Source organism: Athene noctua, chromosome 3 (genome assembly GCF_965140245.1).
Source record: "Athene noctua chromosome 3, bAthNoc1.hap1.1, whole genome shotgun sequence".
NCBI lineage: Eukaryota > Metazoa > Chordata > Aves > Strigiformes > Strigidae > Athene > Athene noctua.
Window position 1 is genome coordinate 34,522,212 of NC_134039.1, and position 20,330 is coordinate 34,542,541.

A 20,330-nucleotide genomic window follows, 5' to 3' on the forward strand; every position below is an offset into this window, starting at 1 on the left:
GATGCATTCAGTGTAGGTACTTTTAAAATTTATAGTGTCGAGCCCATTTTAAGCCTTCATAGAGACTAGGTAAGATATATTAATAATATAGTTGGCATACAGAATTCAGAGAGCTCTGTGATATTTTTTTTTTTCTCTCTGACTGAAGTCTGTTTGGGTTTGCAAGCATACAGCCAGAACTGGAAGAGAACAGTTAAAGATACTGCTTATCCTCAATATTTATTTATTGTTAAGGTTATTAAATAGTGTTTGGGAAAAGACTTGAGGGGCATTGCTTTATAAAACAAACAGTTACTCAATCCACAGCACACAAATACTTCTGTGCTTTAAAATGCACACGTACATCTCCCTGAAGCCCTGGGAAGACTAGCTTCTTACATGATATGCTAAGTTTTTCTAACACCTACAGTTGCTATTTTGCAAGCTTTGATTGTTGTCTGATAGTAACTTTTATAGTGATACATGAAACTAGCCTTGTGCCTGATACATTTTTGTTACATTGTTTTTCTCTGTAATTTCACTACTCTAATAACAAACTGCTATGATTTAAAATCAGTTAAACTGAGAAGAGACACTGAAGTGTCAGAGTATTTCTAAGAGAAGGACTCAACTGTGATTTCAGGGACAGTTGATTCAAGGGTTACAGATTTTGGCTTATCATGAGCAACAAGGATTTTGGGGCACGTTGTTAAAAATGGATGGGGACCATGTGAACACACAGGGACTTAGTCTGCTTGAGATCCACGAAGCTGAAGTATTAATGTATTATTAGAAAAATTTTAGTGGAGTAATTCTGAAGTATTTAACACAATCACCATACATTATGTTACAAACCCTGCCTGTGTAGTGATTTCATGGAGGCAATTTATAGAAGCCAAGCTATTGTGAGATTAAACATAAATTTCTGAAACTTTTGTTTTGTTTTAACAGAACAATGAAAATGAAACAGCACTGCATTGTGCAGCTCAATATGGTCATTCAGAAGTAGTTGCTGTTCTGTTAGAAGAGCTAACAGACCCTACAATAAGGAACAACAAACTAGAAACACCTCTGGATCTGGCAGCACTTTATGGACGTCTGCGTGTTGTAAAAATGATCATCAAAGCGTATCCAAACCTGATGAACTGTAATACGAGAAAACACACTCCTTTGCATCTTGCTGCACGTAATGGCCACAAAGCTGTTGTACAGGTGCTTCTGGAGGCTGGAATGGATGTCAGCTGCCAAGTTAGTGTGTAATTTCTTTCTTCCCTTCTTCCTTTCCTCCTTTTTCCCTTTCTTTCCTTATTTTCCTTTAGAATATGGTTCAAATGAAACAACTTCTTACATTTGTTCTTTTAAAATACACTTGCATTTACTTTGTTAGAAGTGCTGCAAGGCGATATATAATACAAATTTATTTTTTATGACCCAAATGATGTGTTCAAAGGGATAACTCAAGAAAGATACGTGTCTTCAAAGCTGAGTGTATATTTTAATGTTGTCCTGAGACACATAGATACGCAGATCATATCAACCCAATTACGTAGGTGTATTTTTTTTTTTTTTTACAAGATTGGCTTTAATGATGCTAAACTGACTTGATAAATCTATGGCCCTTAATGGTCATAGAAATCTGAAACAATGCTTGACTGAGAACTCATCTTCCCAGGGCTACCCCATTCTAATCCCAAAATTACTAATAACAGTTTTAATTTTCTGCTTTTCTAAACACTTGTATAAATCTAAAAGAAAATTCTGTAGCAATACACTCTTGCAGCTACTGACTCTAACCTGTTAGGTGTTTGGTGCATCTGGTTCTATGCACAGTAAATTATAATGGTGTAAAAGGGGTCATTTTAAATTAAAAAGGCATAGATAGGAACAGATACAAAGTACAACAGCAGTAAATTTTATGTTCAATTCTTTGTAGTGGAAAGTGTCTAAGCGTTTTAACTACAGAGAACCTGATTCTGTTATGTGTGAAATCTTGCCTAAGTCTTATGTTTTATCTTGATTTGATTTACAGCACTATATTTGAGTTTAAAGTAGCTTTCTTTTTGTCTGGGTATATATAATATGCTTTGAATTAAGGTTGTTTCAGCTTTATGTCTATTTTCAGACAAACCAACCAGACAAATACAATTACATTTTAGAGTCACATCCAGGCATTCTTTACCAATAGGAGATTTAATAAATCTTGTGATCTTTGACTAAGTTTTATGACCATTTTAGGTGCATTTAATAAAACACCTTTGCACATATAATTTCCTTTTATGTGGAAAGATTGCACCAGGATTCCATGCACTTTTGTTATTTCTGGATTTTTGCATCAAGGTCATGTTTTTCAACTTTTGAGGAAGAGAATGTGAAATTGGAAAGAAACGATAGATTTAAAAAAACATAGAGCAAAACATAAAATATTAACATTTTAAGATTAAAAACGGATATTCTTAAATGTCTTCGAAGTGAAAATGTGGTAAAATTGTTTTGCTACTTTTATTAGCCCTAGTATCTTTTGAATTAGCATTGTTACTTGCTTCAAAGTATTTCAAACGAAAACACTTTTTAATGTGGTTTGCCTACTTGTGTATTTGCCTACCATTATGCTTCCAATTTAATTTGATTTTGATTTTCTTTACTAGAAAATGATAAACTTACAAAGGTTAATACAAGCAGCTCTTTTGTTTCAGCTGTCCTTTACTATTACTACATCTTCAGTAATTTAGAAAAGTTTAATGCTAAAGTAACCCATAACGGAACCCTCAAATATGTTTCTGAATGTATAATTTCTCTTCTATCTCTAGCAAATGAATGAGGAAAAAGTCAGAAACTGATGCCTGAATTGATGCCTAAGAAACAGAATAATTGAAGAAGAATAGGCTCTGTCATGGCAACTTACAAACTGATGGTTACATGAGGGTTAAATATTACACAAGGCTTTTATGAAATGTGTTCTTCCTCTTATGTAATCTAGATAATTTTAGCACTACTGTGAGTTCTCCTAAGCCATTTCTATCTATAGTTATACCAAAAGTTTTTTGCTGGTCTTTAAAAAACATAGTGGATGAAAATTTTGTGCAATCTTCTTTTAAGAAATGAGAGATCCTTTTAGTAATCGTGATTTGTTTGCCATCTACACTAAAATTCTAAGACTTTAAAAAAAATGCTAATTTGTTTAAAGTAATTTATGTTCTTATTTTTCTTAGTTATTCTTAGGCAGGGGGTATTCTATTCTATTCTATTCTATTCTATTCTATTCTATTCTATTCTATTCTATTCTATTCTGCACTGGGTAATCTTGTTTCTTCTGTGTTTGTCCTACTTGCCATAAGGAAATACCATTTATTTATTTTCTCATGGGTATAGATCAATATGTTCCTTCTCATTCAGCATCTTAACATATTGGCAAGTTGGCTCTGTACATATTGTTAACTTATTACTTCTATAACCTCTGAAAAATTCCTTGCTGATGATTACTGGCAGCTTATTAAACTGAGCAGAGCAGCCTGTTACTTAAAACTGAACTCAGCTCTTTTAATATTAATTAAATTACTCTGCACCACTGATTGGGAAAGAACAAAAGTATAATCCCATGTGGTAAATAAAATTGTACACATCCATACACATTAAATAGATTCAGCTTATCATCAGTAAAGAGCTCTCGAAGTTGAGAGAAAATTATAGAAGTAGCCTATCTGCTATCATTCTGTAATTGCAAATATTGATTTGTTTAAATGGGAAGTTTACTTTAGCCGTGTTACCTTTCTCTTCTGTACTCCCTGAGCACTTTTAATCATAGCAAATATTTGGACTAATAATAGACAGCATTTAATTTTTGATTGAATTAATCACACATTTTATTCATTTCCCAGGTCTATCCAATATCCTTCAATCTGAAATTATTTAGAAGTGGGCAATACAAATCTGCTTCATCTCTTTATGCTTTGAAGTTTTCATTTAAATTGAAACATATGAAAAATACACAGGTTTTGGGTGAGTGATAGATTTTGGGCCCTCAGTAAAATAAGATGCTGCACAGTTCAGTGTGTTTCATGTAAACAGTAATTTTATAATTGTAAATACCTTAAAAACTTGGCCCCTTCTGCTTATCCAACTTTGATCTATCCCTGTTTGCCTTCCGTGTCTGTTCCAGTAATGATGGCAATTTCCATTGCTTATCACTGTAGTTCTGCAAAGAGCTATGCTCCTTCCTTTTTGCTGTTACAATGTATGGAGGATATTCTGTGAATCAATTTGCAAAGCTACCATTCTCTCCTATAGATTATGTCTGAAATCCATATCAAAACTTGAGTAAACTGCCTATGAATAAGGAGTAGACAAGTAACCTAATTACAAACTCTTGCATATTTACATAGTTTAAAAAATCTCTGATTAATAAAACTCTTAATGCTTTTATGTGGGCCTGCAAATTGTACACCAAGTTGATTTGTGTATCCTGGTGTTCCTACTGACAATGTCCTTCTATCCTTGCTTGCTTTGTGTGTCCAGCTGCGACATTTTACCTGTATTTAGCTGTAAGTTACCTGGGGCAGGGACTGTTTTATTATATGCTTAGCACAACTTGTGCTATAATTCTCTATTTCATATACAGAAAACTTATTACAGAGCATCAATATATAATCTGTTGATGCAGACTTTAGATCACTGTGTTCATTAAAAAATACCAGCATTTTTTGCATTAAGTATCACTGTGGAAGAATTTCCAAATATAATGGTGGTGTTCACTTTGCCAGGAAAATATGATCCAAGGTAATGAAGCTTCAGGAAGTAAAGCAGTGAATATTGTCTATAAATCTTAAGTTTTCTTGCTGTAGTATAGGCAACAAGAGTATATTAGCACGTAAGTACAGCATTATAAGTGAAAAAGATCTACCAAAACCCTCTAGCACATCTTAAATAATATATAGAAATCATTTGCAACTACATTTTCTAATACTTCTTATTTGTGTAACATGCCCTATTGCACCAGAAAAAAAACCCCAATGTTATTTCTATCTTCATGTAGTAGGCCACATGTCAATTTGCACAGAGATATATATCTAGTCAGCCAGTCCTCGGAGTTTCTTTTGGCCCTGTTCATCCTGAGGCTCAGGACTTTCCCTGTGTTACAATGGAGTTTGGTAACTGAACTTTCTCTGACAAGGACATTTCTACCTTCTGGACAGTTTTGGGGTCAAGGGATCTGATTCACTCATTAGTTATTCACTATTACTATGAAATCCTGCCTAGGGCTTTAAGATTTACGTCAGCATTCTTCTTTGTGACATCTCATGCAGGATTACACATCTACATTTTAAAAGTGTGCTTTCAATCTTCATATTCCCAGAGTGATTTTAGTTCAGTTTCATGGTAACATATCCCCTCTTGCTCAGAAAATCACCTACATAGTAGACAGATTATTCTATGCTTATATGGTGTGCCTTTCAAATTCTTCTTTCAAACAGACTGTAATATATATCTCATTTCTGGGATATGGCATTCAGTACTATTGTCTGATAGCTTGAGTTTTAAAGCAAAGACTGCCTCAGAATTGAGGGCTGTGCAGAATGCCTGTAAAGCATTTCAGGATCATGTTCAGATATGACAGGAAATATCACGGTAGAGTAGACCAAGAAGCAAGAAAGTATAAAATGAAAAAAATGGCATTTGGCTTTGGATTCCTCTCCCAACACTATGAATTATATATGTAGGTGGCTTAAGTTTCTTTACTCCCTTTATATATAGCAGAGCTTTGGTTCATTGTTACAGAACTATCTTCTGATTCTCAGGTTGCCCCCAGATACATTTGTGTGCCTTAGACGTCTACAGGAAATTTCCTCTTCTCATGTTAGTTTTCATTCCATTTCTTATGAGATGTATACTTTCATCAAGGAAAATATTACTTGCCTTTCCCCCAGTGGGGAATTTTCTATTGATCAATATAGAAACTGACTGCTGCCAGTTCTGATAATTATTACATCAGGATCTTTTCCACCCCTTAACTGGGGAGTCTGATCCTGAAAGCTGTTGATTCAGCAAGCTGGAACATTAATCTTTCTCAGTCTCAGATCACACCACAGCAATGGATTCTAGACAGCTGTTGTCACTAAAGTATGTCCATTTTTTCCATTAAAAAATGTTTTTCATTAGTATTAATACAGAATTATCTCTACACTTTTAGTCAAAGTGCAGCTGGTTCCCATCTCCGTAGTTGCTCCTCAACAGGACTAAAATTTAGTGCTCAGGCCTCCTATAAAATTTGAACCTCTGTGGATTTCATTGTTGCTGTATACATCACTAATTATTATCCCTGGCAGAATCACAGAATGGTTGAGGTTGGAAAGGAACTCTGGACATCATCTGGTCCAACCCCCCTGTTCAAGCAGAGTCACCTAGAACTGGTGAATATCTCCAAGGATTGAGACTCTACAACCTTCCTTAGCAACCTGTACAAGGGCTCATTCACCTGCACAGCAAAAAATGTTTCCTTATGTTTGAACAGAACCTCCTGTCTTTTAGGTTTTCCCATTACCTCTGCTGTTACTGGACCCCACTGATCCTGGCTCAATCTTCTTTGCAGTGTCCCTTCAGATATTTGTACACATTGATGGGATTCTCTGTGAGCCTTCTCTTGTCTAAACCCAGGTCTCTCAGCTTTTCCTCATAAGAGAGATGCTCCAGTCTCTCAATCTTAGTGACTCTTCTCAGTAGCTCTGTATCTATCTTGTACTGGGGTGTCCAGAACTGAGCAGAGTACTCCAGGTGTGGCCTCACCAGTGGTGAATAGAAGGGAAGGTCACCTCCTTCGACCTGCTGGCAACACTCCTAGTGCAGCCCAGGATACCATTACCTTTTCTGCTGCAAGGACACATTGCTCGTGCAAAGTTACTTTGGGCGTCAAAGCTGTACTTCACATCCTTGATGACAGGGAACTCTATGTTAATAGTACCAGGTCAACCCAATAGTCTTGAGGTTTATTTATGTCAGTAAGTGACCAATCCAAAGAAAATGCCATATCCACAAAATACCAAATAGGATGATAGGCTGTGTCAAAGTCTTTTTCAAGATTGCTAATGTCAAGCCTTTTTCAAGTAATCAGACCCATAGCTATCAGTGACTTTTCTGAGAACTGCTTTCATTCCCAGAAATTTCTGAGCTACACGTTAAGCTCTGCACGTACCTTTGAGGTTGCACTATGTCATTGCCAAGTTATCCAGTGTTAAAGTCAGTTGCAGTTACTGGAAAACTCCTGTAGATATTGTTTGAGTAAAGGGTTCTGAAACCATCTCTAAGTAAACCTGAACATTGAGTCTTCTTGTTCAGAGTAAGTCTGTGAATGTTCATCTGGATTGCTTCTGAAAATTAAGATTAGAAATGGCTTTAAGATACATATTTCATATGCATGTTCTCTTACTTCCTTCTCCTCTCCATTATACTGTTAGTATACCTGATGTGCTGGATGTAAATCACATTGAGCATGCTCTACTTTATACGTCCATGTACTAAGTAAGAAGAAAGATAAAAAGTGAGTGTTCCTAGTATGGACATAATAAAGAGTTTTCAGGCTCAATTGGTAGGACATGCGTACACTTATTGTGTGCTCACATCCCATCTCAGGATCTCCGATTACTTTTAAATATTTATATTTAAATAAATAATAGCATTGCTGTAACACTGGTGCATTCTGATACAACTAATAATGAATCACTGTTTTATTTCAGAGTTAAATTTTCGTGTGTCTTTAAAATCTTTTCACAATGCAAGCATGACGGTGGTGCATTTGGATAAAATATAGGAAAAACAACTTCAAGCAGTTAAATCTTTAACATTTTCCACAAATAAAAAACAATCAAAATATAATTTACTATCAAAACAAAAGATGAGCCAGAGATTTAGTGAGATCTAGTAGTGCTAATGCTATTGTATAGAAAGGGGTTCTGTTCAGATTTTTCAGTAACAGTCAGCAGTATAACATACTAAGAAAAGTAGCTTGTTAGGAGACGTAGTTTGTTTTTCAGTACTGTAAATTTTATTTAAATAGAAGTCTATTCACAAAGAATTTTGTGTCTCAGAAATCTGCAAAATCAGGTTCACAGACATCTAAGGTAGAATTTAAATATAGGCATCTAATGCTGTTGGAGGTGCCTTAGGGTATCCAAGACAGCTGTATGGATGCAGATGTGATGTAGATCAAATGTGAGTGACCATCAACTGGAACATCAGCTGGAGGCCAGGTAGGATATTCTAGGGTGTCTCTCACTGTGTAACTGAATTGATCTTCTAGGGTGTGATCCAGCTTCAGATTAAAACACCTAAGTGTAGGTGTCCACATGTAAACTGGCTGTATGCTGAACAGCTATGTTCCACTGATGGTATTGACTAGATTTTCACTGACTATAATAGGAGCTTAGAAATTTTAACCAAATGAAGGCTTGTTAACTGGGAGTTGTATTACATCCCTACTACATTTTCTTAGATAGTTATTAATTTTTATAGTAGAACTGACAGCATTTATGTTGTTATCTTGAATAATAATAATAATAAAATTATGGTAGCATTTGTTCTTGCCCATTCAATGTTTTTTATGTGTAGATAAAATAGAGGGGAAAAATAAATACTTATTTTCTAAATGTATTCTTTTCAAAAGGATTAATTGGTATTTTAATTTGCATTTTAAATGTCTCTTTTTTTCTAGACAGAAAAAGGCAGCGCACTACATGAAGCTGCCCTGTTTGGAAAAGTGGAAGTAGTACGCATTTTGCTTGAAACAGGTAAATCTGATTTACAGGAAACACTGAACAAACACCCTTAATATTCCTAATGTGATGTATGCCTCCTCATGTTTTGGTCGTACAAATTAATGTTATCTTTCTCAGCCTTTGCAAATCTAATCACATGTATCTCTCCTTAAAATTGTGCTTTTAAAATAAGAAATTACTATACATAGAGAACAAAAGGAATGTTTTCACTAACACTCAGAAATTCCATATATGACTCAGTGTATGCCACTGTATTCTGAGAGTAAATGTATTCTAAGAACAAAATGGCTACATAAAATTTTTTCACTCTGAAAGACAGCCAAGAATATTCTTTGATCTAGAGGTCAGGAGATTCATGTTCACATTTATTTCCTTCACTTAACTGTTCCTAAGAAACACACCACCCTGCTTGTTCCTTCATTTCCTGGATAAACTTTGAGTGCCTGTGAAGAAAGGGGAACACACTGTGTCTCCAAGAATTTAATTTGTCCTGAAAGGACAGGAGAATAGGGATACAGAGTCCCAACAAAACCATGTACTACGTAGTAAGAGTTTCAGAATTATTGCAGGTAAATTACTCATCTAAACTAAATGAGAAGACCAATGAGAATGAAAATATCTAGAAATTACTTCTCCGAGATACATGAACTTCCGTTACACTGAGGGATCTCACTGATGTTTATAATCAGTGCTTGTGGGGTTACATATTTCAAAAGAAGGTATGTCCTGCTCACAGCTCCTCATATGAATCTCAGCTAGTGCATACCTGATCTCTTTTCAGAAAAAAAGCTCCTTCCAAGGTACTTTCCTGTTTGGATGAATAAGGAGGAGGCAGAAAGGGGTCTTCCCCTGCTCTCAAAAGGCAGGGCCTTTTTATATTAATTCACCTAAAAGAGGAAGTACTCGAGAACATCACACAAACATAGAAAGCCCTTCAACCACAGATAAAGAATACCTCTTATAAATTAGTACACATTATAGCCTCTGCCAGAGTACAATTGTACAAGACAGTGGAGTAGAATCTTCAATGTGAACTCCTTCAACCCCAAATGCTTTGCACTTCTGCAACACTCTCCACCTTCTGCCTTTATCTAACAATCCCCTTTTCTCTAGTTCTACTTCAAAAAAGACTCAGAAGATGTTATAAGTAGCTACTACAAAGAAAAGGTGTAAGTTCGTGTGTCTGGCCTCTGAAAATCAGCTGCCGCTGCTAATTAGCCCAGCAATATTTTGGCTTTATTTTCAGTGAGAAAACAAATATCTCTTTCTCACAAAACAAATTAGGAAACTCTCCATCAGGTCAGGAAATGACAAGAACTGCAGCCTTTTCTGGTGAGTAGAGAAATCCTCCCATGCTTCCAGAATGTCTTTATAAATCCTGTTTCCTCTGATTTCCTTTATTCAGCATCCCAAGAAGAATCTTACTCTGTTTGTTAGGACCTTCCATGCCCTTGCTTTTTATGAAAGTATATCTAAATTAAAAACCAGCTTGTCTTCTGCCATTTCCAAAGTAGCTCCTACAAGACAAAGGTGGAGAGTCATGCAGTAACATGTACAACAGGTTCTCTGAGACCTGTTCAGAATAAGTCTCAAACTTATGGTTATGCTCACAGTTTGAGCAAAACAGTTACTTTGTCAACAGTCTGAACAGTCTGTGAGAAAATGCTCTTGCTGCTCACAGAGACCTTATACTATATATGGGTGTTTCAGTCTACTGAGAGCATGAATTTCAAACATGTCACCATGAAGTACAAAACTTTTAAGGTTAATAACTTTTTCAGTATTGCTCCCAAAACACATACTGGTACTGTGGACTAGAAAATCCCCAATGGATCAGAGCAGTTTGGGGAGAATCAGAATCCAGGAATGTAGGAAAAACATTCAGAGAATTTCCTGATTTTATAAAATATTATTTTCAGCATGGCTGTTTCTTAGGAACAGTCTGTTGAAATAATCCCAAGTTTGGTTTAAGAAGCTTATTGCATATCCCCACGAGCTGGAGAAACATAAAAACAATCCATGTCAGCATGTGAATTTTAGGCTACTCAAGATTTAAACAGAAATGGATTCTGTATTTCAACTATAACACAGCTGTTAATCTGCTACAGTTGTAAAACTGCTTGCATTCAATTTGCCAGATAATTGAGTCTGATACCACATTTATAAACAGAAGTACTTGGGGTTAAAAATTCCACCACAGATCATTTTCTTTTTCAGGCATTGATACCAACATAAAGGACAGTTTGGGTAGAACAGTTTTAGATATTCTTAAAGAACATCCATCTCAGCAGTCACTCCAAATTGCAGCTCTACTTCAAGGTAAGTCATTTTCAGATATATGTTTGTTAGAGACAAATCAGAGTAGCATGGAGGAATATTAAGATATATAGTAATTTATACTCTTTAAATATTTCATTATATAGAAGAGTAGGCTTTTGAATTAAAAAGACAAAATTCTTGTTTCCTAGATGCACAAAAATAAGTGGTTGAATATCTGAATTTCAGAGTAAACCCTTTCTTTTTCTCAGACAATAAATATTAGCATGGTGTGTCACTTATAATTACTCTTTGTACATTCTTCATTACAAAATACCATTGTAATATTTCACTGCAGTTCCATTAAATTGTGATGGTAAACTACAATTGAAATGCTTGATTTGTTCATAAATAACAACTATGACTGAAAGGTGATGACAAAATTTCAAAACATTTAATTACATTTTTCTCATTTAAAAAAAAAACCTAAAACAACCAGGCAGTAACTCTTTCATTATGGCAGAAATATTGTAATTCTGTACATACATTTGTTCTCATTCCTCATCTTACTTCATGGTGTTAGACTGGTGGAATTCCATTGCTTACTTCAATCTTTTACTCTAGAAGATGGCAGTAAAGTGATGAAACATGATCTAGAACATAACACAGTGTTAAACATAATTCCTTCTCTTTCTATGTAATTTGTTCCCTGCATTTTCAGACTGGTCTTTCATTAACTGTGTTTGACAGAGGAGTACCCTGCAGGTATCCTTGCTGCCTCTCCACCTGTATTGATTATTCTCATCTTTGAATAAGCCATTTTAATCAGTTCAGTGTTCGTTCTACATATGAACTAGCTCATGCTTCAGTCTCCTGCGTAACTATATTTCATAAGAACATTTCCTAGAGAAAATGAGGTCATGTGGCTACTCTGTGTCCTTCAGGTTTTCTTTTCTGAATAACTTCCAGACTTGGTAGCCAGCTTCAGTAAAGTTTTCCAGTGAGATGATGAACCAAAGATACAAAGCTCCTATAATGAAAATTTTGCAGCTAGAGGAGAGGTATTCCCTTAAGGAGCAGATTCATGTTACAGCCGGACTGAATTAACAGCTTGTCTTGAGGTCTCCCTCTTTCCCTCCTTCCTATTTTTTAAGCCCCTTTCCCCCATTCCCCCCCTTTCTCCTCCCCTACTTCCAGCTACACAGTTCCCTTCCATATTCCCTGCTTACAGGAGATTGCAAAGTGATCTGATGCAGTTCATGAACCAGTAATATGTAAAACCTGTATTTAATAGTATGTAACAATAATAAAAATAAGATTATTTAAATATGTATTTGTTTGTTTTAATGAACTTGCATCCTTAGTGATTCAGGTTCCAGAGTTACTCTGTCCCAAGTAACTGGCAGAAAAAGCATCAAGAAGTGGGGAGAAAGATATGGGTAAGGGAAGTAGGATTTCCCCCTGTCAGCAGAAGGGAGTTCCTAATTTGACTGAGACTGCATGGTGAAACTTCAGCCTTCATGTCCTCACTGAGCTGCAATGTGAACATACCGCTACATAGAGGGAAAGAGGGTTTAATATCATATTGAAACTTCTTCAGTGGCAGGAAAAGGGTCAGTAAAAGCTTCCACTTTCTTAGACATCCAAATCAATCATCCTTCAGATATTAATCTAAGATTCATTATAATGTCCCATCACCAACTGAACTAATTTTCATTTTAGTATCTCTGTATTGTTCCATTGTTCCATTTTTTCCTTAGTGTCTCAACCCCACTAATGTAAAAAATTTCTTCAAAGTACCCTTGCTCTATGAAAATGAGAGCACCCAATCTCCTCTCAAGGGTTTGTCATGTTGATGGATCAGTAGGTGACTTTAGTTTTTACCACAGAAAAGAAATATATAAATTTCAAGACTTTTTGGTGTTTTGACATGTAATCTTTTTCACATGTGCCTTGAAAATATAAAGAAGACTGCTTAGTAGTTTCAGCTCATATTATCATGATGAAACTGTGCTTGTAACGAGCAGCTGTTTATTTTTGCTCAGTCTGCCTTATAGTCAGAAGTGATGTACAAGGATGAAAAATGTTTGCAAAGATGCCATTCTGAGTCTTAAGAAAACGTGAGGACCCCTTTCAGAACTCACTGGTGGAACCCGCTGAGATTCTTTTTCATCAGCAAAGGGTTCACTGAAGCTTTGACCGTCAAAGATAAAGTTTGAACTGTGAACTGAAGTTGTAAAATAAAATCAGGAGAGGCAGGATTTGGTTCTAGCGCTGATGATGATACAGTAGACCCACCCTCCTCTATAAAGCCAGTTGAGTATGCTCTTCACTGAAGTGTGGGTATTTATTCTGTTGTAGCTGAAAAATCAGTGAAGCACTGGGATTTTGGGAAACTGAATGTACTGTAATTGAGTTCGACTTCAGTGGGTAATGAATTTCATGCAAAGAAAGGGCAATTGCTGAGAGAGTGGCTTCCAAATACATTCCTGTTAAAGCTCCTGTCTTCAGATGATTGTCTACATGTCTCCTTCATGTAGATTTATGGGAAAAATAAATTAAATTAATGGCATCAGGCAATTACTGACCAGATTTTGTAAGTTCCTTCCTATTTTTTTTCTTTGTGCAGACACAATGGCATTGAATTGATTCTTTCACCTTGTTGCCAGGATAGAGAAAGATTTTATCACCTAACATTCTCATTAATTTTTACCATTTCTCCCTTGCATTTTTATGAGTGTTAGTGTACAGTTTATAGTATTAACATAGCATATTTGTCCCTGCCACAAGCCATTAGCTTTTAAACTATGAAACAAAGTCTGAAAAATGCGTATAAACAGACTGGCAGAAACAGACAAGGAAATTACTGGCAGTATAATTACTGGTGGGCCTCATAGGTAGTGTTCTGTCCTATATGCAGAGGGGTAACAGAGTTGTAAGAAAAGTTTTGAAAGAAAATGAGTTGGTTTTGAGGATATTTATGAGAAACTTCTTTGAAATAGAATAAAGTAATTTATGTCTTTAGAACCGGTTCATGGAGATAGTAATACTAAGCCCATTCAGCTAATACTAAAACCTACAGGACTGGTAGCCTCCTGTGAATGAGGCCTTCAGAACTTAAGAATTTTAGACAGAAGTTTCTTTTGGGATTCTCCTTTTTTTAAAGTATATTTACAAAACTACTTTTTATAGATTATAAGTTAAATAAAAACTTCTAAAACCTTTGTCGGTGAGGTTTTAGAAGTGATCCTAGTGCTTTTGTGATCTTGACATCTTTCCTCACTATCCTGAGAAAATAGTAATTGAAGTTTCTGCAAAAATATTTTTTTCTGTATTTGCAAAGTCTGCTGTGTTTTTGGAGATTTTGGTGCATTATCTGATGGAAGGAGAATAAATAACAAAATCACTTTAAAGAGCTATGTGAAAAAGGCTAAGCAAGCCAAACACCACATGAATGTTTTTTTATTGCATGTTAATTATAGGTGGAATTACTAGAAATGACTGTTCAAGTTTTAATTTTTTTTATTTCATATATGTCCCATCATTTTCTGTGTCTTGCTCAGGTCTGAGTTGCATTGAACTCAATTAAAAAGACTTATGACAGTTTAGATTCTTTATCTGGTAATGAAGAAATAGATGTTTAGGCATTATGTACTCAAAGAGTGGAGAATTAGAATACTGTGCCAAGTAAGGCCAGTCTACTGGATGCATTTCATGGATGTAGGGAAAGAACAGCATTCAGTGCTGAAGCAGTTAATAGTATTGGCACTTAGGGCTTTATAATTAGGCATTGAAGATAAAATGGATGTTGCCAAGGCTAGTAGGCCTAAAATTAAACCGACCAGCTGTGTTTTAGTTTTAGCACATGTGAACGTGACGCAGGTGCATGCTATGCCATCTTCCAACTCTTTCTCCACAGCCCACTATGCTCTCTATTAGAATCTTGCTCTTTTACTATTTCTGGAAGCAGAATATATTATGAAAAAGAGATAGCAGATAAACAGATAAAAAATGACACAAGCCCCGGGAGGGCACAATAAGCTCTGATGTATTAGACAGTATGGAGGGATATGTAATGGAAAGCCTTTTCCCCTCTCTTCTGCTGAAGCTGCTTAAGAACCTAACATTGTTTGTACATGTTACCAAATTATTCATAAATGGAAAATGCATAAGCAGCTGCAGAACCAGGACTCCTTTCTTCTCCCCTCTGCTTAAATAGCTTTGGTGTCATTAGCACTGGCTTTCTTTTGTGTATTCTCACTCTTTGTCTCCCTGTCTTTCTGTGGACAAGTAGATCTTCCATTCCCCTGATAGCAGGAGGCCAGCCTCACTAGAAGGATGGAATAGGTTTCCAGTCAAGGATTTAATTACAGCTGTGTGGGATGAAAAGAATTTGGGTCTCAATCCCCCTTTGTTGCTTCTTTTCTGGGGACTTCTAAACTCCTTTTATAGGCTATTGTGCAAAATCTGTAGAGCATTAACTGTTTATGAATGAATTTAACTTGCTGTTGTTTTGAGGACTGAAAGCTTAGCTGCACCCTTACCTGTCTCAGGATCATATTAGGACTTGAGTGCTTCTTTCTGTTTATCTTCTGTGAACACATGCACAGAAGAGTCCTTACATGCCTCGTAACATAAACATCTACTGATTTCATGTTTCTCTGGGATTTAGTTAAACTTGAGTCATTCAGAATTTTCCTCTTAAATTTAGGAGACTCAAGTCAGCCCAACTTCCATCTCAGCTCAAGTCTGTAATCTTAGCACATCTGATGGTAGCAGTTACCAGTCAGTTTCCTGTTGCTGCTGCTGCTGTAAAGAGAAGAGGAACTGGCTCATGAAGCCTCAGGTGGGCTCCTTCCCAGGGGAGCAAGTGAGCTGTTTGGGGAGGAGCTTTTACAGAGCTCAGAGCCTGGGACAGAAATTAATGGAGCTGAGGATCCTCAGCCGGGTTCTGAGAGAGCCCTGGGGAGGGCAAAGGGTGTTCTGAACATTGCTGCCCTTCAGGAAGACATGGAGTGAAGGAGGAATAAGGATCCCCCCTACAGGGACATTGGCCATGGAGGGGAGTGCTTTCTAAACCAGTTTTATTTCTCCAATCTAGTTACTTGGAGAGCTTTCTGTTTGAAAAGGTGAGTGTTCAGATTTTTGTTGTAGTCAAATTTGGCTTTTTTAGAGTTTAAAATGCCTTTTCGTCTCTTTAGGGGAAGTTGCTTTAGGGAAGAACTCTATGTGAATCCACCCCATGGCATGGCTGAAGTAGGCTCTAAAAAAAAAAAAGGGAAAGGAGCTCCTACTTCATTTAAAAAAAAAAAAAAAAGAAAAAAAGAAAAAAGAAAGAGTTGTTTGTTTGAGATTTTTTTTCCATTAAAAAGTAGAAAGTTCTCTGAGGCTAATGTAGCCATTACTCTAAAAGCTAAGGTTTATAAAGAAAGCAAAAATCTTGACCCTCTCACCCGACTGAGGAATGAGGACCTAGAGGAGCTGAAGGCAAGCTATGCTCTAGAGCCTGAGCTTTTACTGCCCCTGAAAGTTCAGCAGCAGCTCCAGCTGACCTGAGCCATGTTCTCTTCATGGCCGACCTTCCTGGCTCTGGCTGCTCTGTGGAGAGGCATCTGCGTTTCCCTGCTTACGTGTTAACGCTTTCCTGTCTGCTTGGTTTTGGCCTAACAGATGTTAAGACCAGTTAACACTGCTCTTTTTTTCACTGCTGTCTGACTACTTTCATGCTATTACTTTTTGTCCACATGGCCTTATTTAGATTGAGTATGGCGACATTAAAATGAGGTAACTGTAGAAAAAGAATGCTACTAAGCAGGCACAGTTTTCAAGTTTCTTAGTATTAATCCTCACTGAACTGTAATCTGACATTTGAGTCAATAGAAGTGAAATATACTCCATTCTTCCCAAAGCTGTATGGTGAGGAAACATCTCTGAAATGTGTATTAACATATGCTTCCTTCACCTCTTACATGCTGGCCAGGCTGGCTGTCTTGGAAACATGGAACAGGATGACAGTAAGCTGGTGAAGGAACTGTTATGAATCTTGACAGGTCATGTCCCAAACAGCCTTACTCTCCCCTGTATGACAGGCTTTTCTCTAAACTCTGAGACCACAACTGGGGAAACTGCTCTGGTCTTTAAGTCGTATAATTGACTAAGCTTGGCTTTGTACTGAATGATCTTTCTTTTTTTAACGAAAGTGAGAATCCAGAGCAGTCTCTCAAGTACACTGTAGTAGAGCAGGTGATGGTAACAGTATCATCTTTTTAAATAAGTATGGGCAGGTTTTGAAGATTAATTTCTAGCCAGCTGCAGGTGAATAGAATTCAGTTGCTGGTGAAAGCATCCACTGCTTGAGTGAACTTCTTGGGTTTTGACATAGATCACCTTTTTTGTCTCTGTTTCTTTGATAATATTATGGGTAAGTATATATTTACCTAGACTGTAAGCCTTTCACAACTGAGTCCATGTCTTTATTTGTCTTGTACATAATCTGGTAGAATTTTCAATAGTATAAAACCAAGTTAGGAGTAGAAATCCCACAGAAGTCCAAAGTTTTATGGGCTACACTCATACAAGGATGGTATACTTCTAGCCTGTTCTGAACCTCTACACCGTACTTTGTGCTGAGCCTTTTGTAGAGATTTTCTGGAAAGAACTCTGCAGGTTTTAAAGTAAGTATTTATCAGATTTATGTTGAACTTGGGATTTCCTCCTCAGAACTAGCCTTCAGCAGGTAAGTGCATTGGTCTGAAAGTGGAGCCTGACAAAGAATAAAAATAGAGTATTATTTTTAAGCCATAGTCTTATATGAATATTGGACAGCAGGGTTAAAGTCCTTCACAATCTCCCCTGCATTTCCTTTCCTAATAATATCTGTATTGATCCAATAATTTTAACAATCCCACGTGGTAGAACTTAATTTTAGGTTTGCTTTTGGACAGTTGCACAGTTATCAAGCAAATATTTTCAGGTGTGAATTCCTTTTTTCCTTTTGTTTTTCTTTGGGTCTAGCTTCCTTTTTATTTCTTCTCCATCTTGCACATTAACTTGACCTATAATATAGCTGACAGAGCTGGAAAATATTCCAGAGTATTTTGTCATGCTGCTGGTTTTCTCATGGTCTCTTACAGCTCATCTTTGCTTCTTTGCTTTTAGCACTATGCAAAAAAATAGAAGTGCCCATTTTCATATGAAGAAATGTATGACAGATTATCCAAGGGACCACTGCCAGCCATCAAACTTAATATATGACATTTTCAAATCATACATTCTTAAAAAAACCTCAAAAACATGCAGAGCATTTTGAAACTGCATGCTGTTCTCTGCCATTTCTGATTTAATTTTCTCAGATGTCTATTTTATCACAGATTGTATTTGGGTTTGGGGATTTTTTTATTTAATCAGGGATAAAAGCAAGCTAAACAAGTGTGTTGTTGACTGTAGAAGTTAAATCAGGAAGATTTAACTTCCCAGAAACTGTTTAGTCCTTCAGTGTGATATTGGTGAAAACAGTTATTGTAGTTTGCTTTTGCATGTACTGTTTTTACATGTACTGTTGTGGTTACTATCTGATGTTGGAAAGAACTTGTTTAAGCAGCTTCAGAAAATCAAGAAAATGCAGATGCAGAATAACTTCCTGAATTGAGAACCAGTCAACTATGCTGGGAAAAAAAGTGCCACTATTGTATGAATTATTTCCTAATATATTATTTAATATTTGTCCTACAATAACATTCATTAAAGTCTTGGCGTTCCTTTGAGCTAGCCTATGTACAAAAGCACACGAAAAAAATGTATATATTTACACAAAAATAATGAAATTGAGGTTTAGCATGTTCGTCATTCCATGTTTTCCTGGTTTTATAAACATCTTCATGAAGGTCGAACAAGGGACGTTTTAAGGAGGAAAAGCACAAAAATTTTAGAACACTGCTTTTTAGATGGCTAGTTTTAACTAGACTTTTGAGACTGCATTCTTTTTTCTTGTGTACTATCTCTGTGCTGCTGGCAGAATATTTGGTTTTCTTAATAGTATCAATATATCTAACATGCTGAATATCTTGACTGAAAACTCTTCACAAATTTAGAACAAAGGAAGACTCTTTCACCAGTAATAATATAGTGGAACAGTTACATAGATACATCAGAGACAGGAAAAACACAGGGATAGTCTCAACTCATTACTTTTACAATGAGATTTCTGTAACAGTTTCAGCAGATTAAAGTACAGGCCATTATAGTGTTTTATAATACTTTCAATAAATGATTGCCTTGCAGCAGTGTTTATGAATAATTACAAGGTTGTAATATGAAAAATTGAAAAGGCTTTAATGAAAAATGAAGTAGCAAGTATACTTTTGATTGGAATAAACCCCCTTAATTCAGGAGTTTAAGTGTATGTGTATCTTTAAATTGCAGAATATATGGAATCAGGAAATGCAAGTATTTCAGAGGAACGCCCACTGGAATGCGCAGAACATCAGTCTTGCATTTTGTCCCCAGAAGTTCCTCCGTCTCCAAAGGCTAAAAGTAAATACATGTACTCTGTGAATACAGAAGCTGTACTGAACTTCTCCTTACTCTTAAAATTATATTGCTATCACATTCATACAAGCATGCAAAATGAAAAAGAGAGATTAAGAAAGTTATTGATATTGAGAAGCTTTTTCCACCATGAATTACCTGTCTTGACTACATACACTGTAATTCATGTCATATAGGAAAGCAAAGAACTGTTCTCAGAAGGGACAAGTTACTGATGGATTACAGTGTATTATGTTATGTGATCTTAAATATTTTTAATTTATCTGACTTTATGCATTTAAACAAAAGGATACTAGGTATGTCAAAATACTCTGCAGGCGTTGTTCACCTTCAAGTTAAATGTTGACTCTATCTTTCCCAGTGAGTACCTCTTACAAATGTGTTACATTTGAATGTCTCTTTCAAAGATCATGTGTGTACTGTTCTTCCATTCATTTTCTAACATACCTTTCATATACCATGACTATCACTGCTATGTGCACATGCTTTCATTTTATGTTTTGATTCATCCTTTACACACCACAACTGCTTAAGTAGAGCATTTCCCGAGTGTGGTGTCACCTTGCTCTTCCATGAGAATCATCCTTCTGTAAAACCAAACCTGACTTCTGTCTTCTGTAATCATCCAAAGTAAACATAATTGACTGCTGGCAAATAACTAATCCTCTCTTCTTAGAGGAAGAGTTTCCATTCATGAGAAAACTAAGTTTAAAGCTGCACACCAGATTATGGTCTTCATGGTGATAGTAAAGAAATGCTCTAGTTTCATTCATGTTTCCTGTTGGG

General features: G+C 36.1%; 1 protein-coding gene across 1 annotated transcript in view; it reads left to right on the top strand.

Annotated features, from left to right (window-relative positions):
- The window catches only part of ANKS1B (ankyrin repeat and sterile alpha motif domain containing 1B), a 467,048-nt gene that overhangs the window by 73,173 nt on the left and 373,545 nt on the right, over positions 1-20,330 (top strand). Inside the window, exons 4-7 of the mRNA XM_074902674.1 lie at positions 931-1,227; positions 8,678-8,753; positions 10,959-11,060; positions 19,419-19,529. Of these exons, the coding sequence (XP_074758775.1) occupies positions 931-1,227; positions 8,678-8,753; positions 10,959-11,060; positions 19,419-19,529 (586 nt within the window). The remainder of the gene's footprint in view (positions 1-930; positions 1,228-8,677; positions 8,754-10,958; positions 11,061-19,418; positions 19,530-20,330) is intronic.